General features: G+C 40.3%; 1 protein-coding gene across 1 annotated transcript; it reads left to right on the top strand.

Moving 5' to 3' along the window:
• The first annotated feature begins 6216 nt into the window (after positions 1 to 6216).
• Positions 6217 to 8632, top strand: LOC130988262 (probable clathrin assembly protein At4g32285). Its single transcript, XM_057912065.1, has 2 exons — positions 6217 to 6459; positions 6675 to 8632. Exon 2 carries the CDS (start codon positions 6739 to 6741, stop codon positions 8437 to 8439), a length of 1701 nt encoding a protein of 566 aa, XP_057768048.1. The 5' UTR covers positions 6217 to 6459; positions 6675 to 6738; the 3' UTR covers positions 8440 to 8632.
• Positions 8633 to 9228: the final 596 nt, after the last annotated feature.

Raw genomic sequence — 9228 nt, forward strand, 5'->3', positions numbered from 1 at the left:
TCAAGTTATAAATTATAACTTGAAGACGCCTTATGGCAAAATGACTAAATGGAGAATGAACACTCACGTTCAATACCTTTACAAGACTCTAGGTATTTGAACATTAGACACTCTCATTAACAAACGAAAACTGGATTCAAGAGCTATACTCCGAAATCCGACGAAATCAATGAATGCTATAAACGATGTTATCCTAACACTCTAAACAGCATTCGTACACAGATCACTCAAATGACTAGATTTTGATCTTCAGACTTCGTGATCTGAACTGAGACTTCTCCTTGGTATATATAGGCATCTCAATCTTGCTTCCCAAGGCTTGAAGTCGTGGCTTTGATCATGGATGAAGTGGTCGTTTGATAGTTGTTGGATTTAGTCCACTTCTCCCTTGATTTTAGGAGCTGCCAACAAGCTCCTCTCTTTTCTCTCTCTTTATCTCCACTTCCTCCTTTTTAGCAACTGAAACTCTTCCCCTTAATACCTTCGTTTACAGCTTCAAATCTCAAGTCTTGACTAGGTCAGTTTCCTATCAACCAAAGACGTGAAGAAAGAGCAAAACAATAATAAATCATTTGTGAGTTTAATTTTGAGTTAGAAAAATAACTCCAACAAACTCCCCCTTTTTGCCTTTCTTCACAAAACACATACACTCCCCCTTGCTGTAAACTCCCCCTGCATACATACTCTCTGCAAAACAACGGTGAAGAAAGCGCAAAACAAAAACGATAATGTTGGAGTACATGTGAGCATAACACACACGTTAACGCACACTAACAAACTCCCCCTTTTTGCCTTTCTTCACAAAACCAAACAAGATCTCTTCACAAAACACATACACTCCCCCTTTCTTCGAGCTCCCCCTGCACAAGCAATTACTAACACAGCAGTTGTCTAAACATGCAGGGAACACAAGGTAAAACCGATTAGGAAAAACCGATTAGAGAGTTCAGAAAACAACATCAAGTCACCAAAAACAAACAGAAGGTTCATCAAAAACCAACTGCCAACAAACTCCCCCTGTCTCCTCTAAAGATCTCTTGATGTGGTCATTTTGCCTGTTCTCTTACTTCCTCTGCATCTGCTGCAGCATCATCTACTCCCCCTTTTTGGGAAGAAAGAAACTCGACAAAGTTCTTCTTTGCTTTCAAATGATAGAGTTCCATATCGTTGACGCGTTGCAAGATCGATCGAAGATCTGCCACAGGTACTGTGACCATAGCATCTTCCGCAACACTAAAAACAACTTGAGAAGTTCAAAGGTTCTCTACGTCAAACAAAGATGATGATGAAGAGTGATGAAGATGATGTGATTGCATGGCAATAAATATATAGAAAAACAGATCCAAACACTCAAAAAACAAAATCGTTGAAATATCTTCATCACAATTTCGAAATTTAGGGTTAGAACTTAAGGAAACCAAGATAGAGATAGGCACAAATCAAAAATCATAGAAAGCTTCAAGATTCACAAAAAACTGTGGATAGAGAGAGAGATCCCACAAAAATCGGTCACTGGTAACTTCCCAAACGTTACAGATTTTACGCCTAATGTGATTTACCATGTTACCATAACATCCACTAACACATATCTCAGCTTTTCATAATTCACACATACAAGCACAGTACCAAGTAAAATTCACTCATTTGTAGTGACATAGAGTGCATCGTCGCAGCGAACGCCGTGCCCCTAGTCTAAACTTGTGAAAGCAATCGAGGATGACCATTTTGTAAGGTAGCATCGTCGCAGCGAACGCCGTGCCCCCCAAACTACTTTGGTTTTTTCTGTGCTTTAAATAAATTATACACACACATATACTGAGTTAGTGTAGAGGAACATGTTATAGTAACAGAGACCATCACACAGGCAAAAACACGTTGCATCCAAAAGAATAGTCACTTTACACATGATGCAACAAATAAACCCTTTTTATTTAATCACGAAAGCAAAGGCCAAGAGACCTTCTTAATGTGGTAAATCTCTCAAAATCCAAGGGTTTTATAAAAATATCCACAATTTGATTTTTGATTTGATCAAAGTCTAGCTTGATTACCTCTTGTTCCACCAAATCGTGAATAAAGTGATGTCGGATTTCAATGTGTTTGGTTCTTGAGTGTTGAACCAGATTTTTCAAGATATTAGTTGCACTGATGATATCACAGTACACCATCATCTCATCGCACATCACACCATAATTCGACAACAATCTAATCGACTCAATCCGTGCCACAGGTGCGAACGTATCATCGAAATCCACCCATTCAACTTGAGTATAGCCCTGAGCAACCAATCGAGCTTTGTTCTTCACGATCGTTCCACATTCATTGAATTTGTTCTTGAATATCCACTTTGTGTCGATCACATTCCTGTCAGTAGGTCTACGAACCAAATACCCAACATCACTCCGAACAAATTGATTTAACTCATCTTGCATGGAAAATACCCAAAACTCATCACGTAAAGCCTCTTTAACATTTTTAGGTTCAAGTTTTGAGACAAAACACATAAAACCAGGCAAAGACGTGCAAATAGAAGATAAGCAAATCATTTTTCGGTAATCTAATGGTGCTCTACCTCGTGTCTTCACACCATCACTCACATTACCTATCACTTGAGAGACTGGATGATTTTTGCGTATTCTTCGAGAAGGCTCATATTTCTCACTCCCTTTTTGAACATCTGCTACCATATCTTTTTCGTTGTCACTTTGATCTTCAGGGATCTGTGATGTGGTGGCTTCTGTTGTCTCAGCATTTTCTGTTGCATTCCTTGATGTGGTGCCTTCTGTTGCCTCAGCATCTTCTGTTGCATCTGTCGAAGGGACTAGTGCTTCTACCACCTGATATTCCATGTCCTTCTCATCTGTAACACTACTCAAATCATCAAATACCACATTGACAGATTCTTGAATCGTTTGGCTTCTCAAGTTATAGACTCGATAAGCTTGACTATTCAAGGAATACCCCAAAAAGATACCTTTATCACATTTTTCATCAAATTTTGTAAGGTATTTTCTGTCATTCAGTATGTAACATACACAACCAAAAACATGGAAGTATTTGAGATTTGGTTTCTTACCTCGCAGTATCTCATACGGAGTTTTGAACGTACCTGGTCGAATGTTAACCCGATTGTTAATGTGACATGCCGTGTTCACAGCCTCTGCCCAGAAGCGTTTTGCTAAGTTTTTCGAGGCTAACATCACTCTTGCCATTTCCACCAGAGTTCGATTCTTTCTCTCGACCACTCCGTTTTGTTGTGGTCTCTTGGGGGCTGAGAACTCTTGGAAGATCCCCTTCTTTTCACAAAACTTTGAGAATGATGCATTCTCAAATTCACGTCCATGATCGGACCTGATTCTTGAAATACTCACACCAAACGAGTTAACCGTACGAGCAAACAAGGTCTTAAACACATTAAAAGCTTCGGATTTTTCACGCAAAAAGAATGTCCAAGTGTACCTTGAGTAGTCATCTACCATAACACAGACATACCTCTTCCCTCCTATGCTTTTTACCTCTACAGGACCTACAAGATCCATGTGGATTAGCTCGAAGCACCTTGTTGTGCCGAAGTGTTGCTCGGTATGTTGGATCACACTGTGAGTAGCATGAACTTGCTTTTCTCTTTGGCAGCTCTCACACATAATTTTTCCCTTTTGTGTGATTTTGGGAAGTCCATGAACTGCCTCCATCTTCGATAGCCTGTCAAGATTTTTAAAGTTAGTATGTCCTAATCGTTGATGCCACAACATGCTATCGTCTACTTGTGCCTTGTTGCATTTTGGTTCATCAGCTAAATAACAATTATCAACCGACCTTTGACCCTTCATAATACAACAATTTTGACTATCATACACTTCACAAGAATCTTTGTTGAACTTAACATGCAAATTATCATCGCATAATTGGCTTATACTAATGAGATTTGCCATAAGCCCTTTAACATGAAACACATTCTTGAGAGTAGGTAGTCCAGGCACATCTAAAATACCTTTACCGATGATCTTACCTTTCGATCCTCCACCAAAAAAGACATATCCTCCGTCACATACCTGATATTTACTCAAGAGCGCATTGTCACCTGTCATGTGACGGGAACATCCGCTATCGAAGTACCACGAGCCTGAAATGTTAGTCTTAAAAGCAGTAAACACAACATTACATTTCATCTCATCCTTCCTTACCCATCTCATCACATTCCTCCTTACCTTCTGTGATTTTTTCTTCATCTTAGCTTTAGATTTCTTTGCGTTAACAAAGATCCTCTTCTCGTCGTTGAATTTCCTAAAACAAAACGGTTGTATGTGACCAATTTCAAAGCAATAATGGCATACATACCTTTTTCTCCGTTTTTGTTCCTGCTCTATGGGAGTTCCTTCAACCACAAACTTCTTCCCACGGGTTGATTTCACTTTTGTTTTCCCAGGTGTGGGGTTAACAGCGGGCGCGGCTGCGGGCACAGCATTGAATCCTAATCCAGTAGTCTCCATGCTACCTACAGACACAAAATCATCATACCTATGTCGGCTCGAATTCCATTTATCGATGGTAGCTTGAGCTTCGTCCAGCTGGTTGGTGATATGCTCGAGCTTGACTTCCTTTTGAGTAACCAATGCTTCAAGCTTTGCCAAAGATGCTTTTAGCTTGGTGTTCTCGTCCCTTGTACTTTCAAGCTCCTGCCCTTGCTTTTTCCACTTTCCAAGAAGCTTATCGTAAAGCTTTTTTAGCTCTATGACGACATGTATGGCCTCTTCGGTGCTTTCTTCAGTGTCACCTACACATGCATTAAAGCACATAAAATTTGAATAATAATCTGAACCATACCTGTTGGAAATAGGGTCCTCTTCATTATCAAGAATTGGTGATCGCATAAAACCCAGATTGCCAGGCTCCATGTGGAAGCAACTGTTGCGGTGACTGTTGCAACAACAACGAGGATCACACTCAGTGTATCGAGTGTTGGCTCTGATGCCAATTGAAAGTGTTGCTTCCTTCATACTTTGATGTTAAGCATTGTGTTAGGGCAGCACACCAGTGCACACAGAGAAATATTGCAGCGGAAATAAAGATGGAAGACACAAAGAGATGGAAAAATTCTTCAAGTTATAAATTATAACTTGAAGACGCCTTATGGCAAAATGACTAAATGGAGAATGAACACTCACGTTCAATACCTTTACAAGACTCTAGGTATTTGAACATTAGACACTCTCATTAACAAACGAAAACTGGATTCAAGAGCTATACTCCGAAATCCGACGAAATCAATGAATGCTATAAACGATGTTATCCTAACACTCTAAACAGCATTCGTACACAGATCACTCAAATGACTAGATTTTGATCTTCAGACTTCGTGATCTGAACTGAGACTTCTCCTTGGTATATATAGGCATCTCAATCTTGCTTCCCAAGGCTTGAAGTCGTGGCTTTGATCATGGATGAAGTGGTCGTTTGATAGTTGTTGGATTTAGTCCACTTCTCCCTTGATTTTAGGAGCTGCCAACAAGCTCCTCTCTTTTCTCTCTCTTTATCTCCACTTCCTCCTTTTTAGCAACTGAAACTCTTCCCCTTAATACCTTCGTTTACAGCTTCAAATCTCAAGTCTTGACTAGGTCAGTTTCCTATCAACCAAAGACGTGAAGAAAGAGCAAAACAATAATAAATCATTTGTGAGTTTAATTTTGAGTTAGAAAAATAACTCCAACATTATGTTTCGCCATTAGTGATCTCAAACTATTTTAATCTAAGATCGATATATGAATATTATTAATTAGTTTACACCAAAAGATATCGCGTGATTCAAGTACTCATATGACATCGTTAAACGCTAAAGACAATTTCGATGATAATAAATTAATAATATCATGAAACGCAAAATTTGTGTATCATGAAAAGGCAAATGGTTGAAAAGCGACGATCAACGTAAAATGAAAACCTTTCAACTCTAGCTATTTTGTATTTACATTTAAAATTCCCAACTTTAATTTTCTCAAAAAAGATAATGGGGAAAAAGCAAATGACATGAAAACGAGACAATCCACATCGGATATATTGAGATAAGACGTTTGGGAAATTTGAATCCGATTTTTGATTTTATTTCGAAAAAAACACAAATAATGATCCAACCAAGCCGTTGTGTTGTAATTTCAATTTACAAAAAATGAAAATTTGATAAAATGGGAAAGAAATTAGCATACAAAATGGGTAAAAAGATATAAACCCCGTCAAGAGGTTTAATACGTTTCCGCCATTACTGTTTCTCCCATACGTACCTCTCGCTGCCTCTCTCTCTCTCTCCTTTCTCTCTCTATATAGTCTTCTCTCTTCATCCTTGCCACTGTAACTCTCCTTTTCCGTCGATTCATATTTAAAGTTCACATATACATACATATCGTCGGCAGATCATTCTTTTCTCATGTGATCACCGTCATTTCATCCACATAAATCTCAGTCGCCGTAAGTTCTTCTCTGCACTCTTACTCTCTATGTATACAATTTCTATCAAAACATCACCACGTCGTAAACAATCTCAATTTTCCAATCTGAAATTGGATGCAGTTTCACCGCTTGAGAAACTCAAAACCTTTTAAACAAACAACACGCCTTTTTCTTCAGGTTGATTTCATGATCTTCTGTTTCTGCAATTCATTTTCGTATTGATTTCATTGTAGGCAAAGCCGATCATCTCAGAATCGATTTTTCAAAGATCAAGGATTGATTTTGTGATCGGCATTGATGGCGTCGAGCACGATCAGGAAGGCGATAGGGGCGGTGAAGGATCAGACGAGCATAAGCCTAGCCAAGGTGACCGGCAACGTTGCACCGGATCTCGAGGTTTTGGTGGTGAAGGCTACCACTCATGACAACGAGGCTGCAGACGACAAGTACGCAAAGGAGATACTGAATTTGATGTCATGCTCAAGGATAAACGTGAACGCTTGTGTGTTTGCAGTTTCAAAGAGACTGAGCAAAACTAGTGACTGGATAGTGGCCTTGAAGGTTTTGGTGCTTGTGCACAAGCTGTTGAATGAAGGAGGCATTGTTTTTAGACAGGAAATGCTGTTTGCAAGCAGGAGGGGGGGCAGGGTGCTTAACATGGCCAGTTTTCGCGATGATCCACACTCTAGCTCGTGGGATCAGTCCTCGTTTGTGAGGGCCTACGTGTTGTATTTGGATCAGAAGCTTGAGACCGTGGCGTATGGGAGGAAGAATCTGAGTGTTGGCGATGATGGTGAGGGATATGGGAGAGATGAAGATGGTTTTAGGAGGGCTAAGTCGTGTGATGACTTGAGTGATTCGAGGAGGGAGAGGAATGTGGTGATGTGGCTCAAGGATTTGTCACCGGAGAGGGTGTTGGAGAGGCTGAACCAGCTGCTTCGCCTCCTTGACCGTTTCTTGGCCTGTAGGCCAACGGGGGCTGCAAGGAGCACGAGGATGGTGCTCGTGGCTCTGCACTTGCTGGTGAGGGATAGTTTTGGGCTTTATGACGACATATGTAATGTGTTGAAGTATCTGCTTGTGTGTTTCTCGGATTTGGAGTATGCTTACACTATCAAGGCTTTTGATGCTTATGTGAACGCTGCAAAGATGATTGTTGACCTCAGTGGCTTCTATGATTGGGTTAGGGAAGTAGGGATGGTGAGGGCTTCTGAGTTTCCCCAAGTGGAGAAGATCAGTGATCAGCTTCTCGGATCCCTCGAGGGGCTGCTGAGGGAGAAAGCGGATAGGCCGAAAAGCCCCAAGGAGGAAGGAAGTTTCTCACACATCAACGATGAGAGAGAAGTAGAGGGAAGTATGAGTGAGGTCAAAGCACTCCCCCCACCGGAGCCACGGATGGCGCAAGACCTAGTGAATCTTGATGATGGTGTATCAGTTGATCAAGAAAGCAATAAGTTGGCATTGTCTCTGTTTTCTGAGTGGGTTGAATTCCCAGAAAATGGAGAGGGTAAAGTGAGTTCGACTTCAGCATGGGAGAACCCTGCAGCCGAGAGAGGGAAGGCTGATTGGGAGGCAGTTCTGGTGGAATCAGCAAGCAACTTGTCAATGCAGCAGGCTGAGATGGGAGGAGGGTTGGACCCCTTGTTGCTCAACGGCATGTATGATCAAGGGGCGGTGAAGCAGCACGTTGAGGCATCTCGGATGAGTGGTGGGAGCGCGAGCAGTGTAGCATTGAATGGAGGGACAGCAGAGGTGCTGTCATTGCCCCCGGCCCCTGATCATGGGCAGCAGGACCCCTTTGCCGCGTCCCTCTTGGTGCCTCCGCCATCATATGTGCAGATTGCCGACTTGGAGAGGAAACGGGAGCTGCTCACGCAAGAACAGCAGCTGTGGCAGCGCTACGCGAGCAACGGGACACAAGGGCAGTTGATCTCTGCTATGCCTTATGCAATGCCGCAGCATGTTGGGTTGGGGCAGCAGCAGGGGGCTTACTACTGAAGTGGTTTATATTGCTCTTTCTTGGTAGCTTTGGTTTTTTCTTTTTTTTAAAAAAAATCACACTTTTTTTGTGGGATGGAAATAATGTTGATTCCGTTTTGGCATCTTCGTGGTTGCAGATGCTAGGTATTTGATTGTTGGACAAAGGAAATATAGTCGTGTTTCAATAAAATGTGTGATTAATTTTGAAATATTGTTTGGGATTATTTTGTGTTTTCAATCTCGTTCTATTTTGGACAGTCTTGATTTTTTCTTCATTTGCGTTTGTTTTTGTACCCCACTTCTTATATTCCGATGAAATTTGGACTCAACAAAATATGCCTTTTTTCCCTTGCATAGTAATTACTAAAAAAGTGATATTGGACTCTATGAAATTTGTACCTAAAATGATCCTCATTTCGACGTTAGCTTATTGGAGAGTTATTATTATTTCTCTAAAAAAAAGGTAGAATTATTATTCAAATATTTAATAGTGCATTATTTCGCAATTCGCCTTAAGTTTTTATACAACTACACTTTTCTTTTTGTGAAAATGTTTCCTCCAACACGAACCTTCCGTCAGACCATTCAATGATTAAGGTTCATTACATAATATTCATGCTTAAATTCAAATATAATTCAATATTAATACAAAACTAAATCCATCAAATATTTGTAACAAATGTGAAAGTTATTTCATTTGCTAAGAGAAAAGGTTACATTAGCTAAATAATATATTCACTATTAGTATTTCTTATTCTTAAATAAAGGGTTATAATGAAAAAATTTTAAAGTATATTTAGAATCACC

This window comes from Salvia miltiorrhiza, chromosome 6, assembly GCF_028751815.1.
Source record: "Salvia miltiorrhiza cultivar Shanhuang (shh) chromosome 6, IMPLAD_Smil_shh, whole genome shotgun sequence".
In the NCBI taxonomy this organism is placed as follows: domain Eukaryota; kingdom Viridiplantae; phylum Streptophyta; class Magnoliopsida; order Lamiales; family Lamiaceae; genus Salvia; species Salvia miltiorrhiza.

What these genes read in the sequence shown, in the direction of transcription:
- LOC130988262 (XM_057912065.1), top strand. Translation starts at nt 6,739, where the DNA reads ATGGCGTCGAGCACGATCAGGAAGGCGATAGGGGCGGTGAAGGATCAG.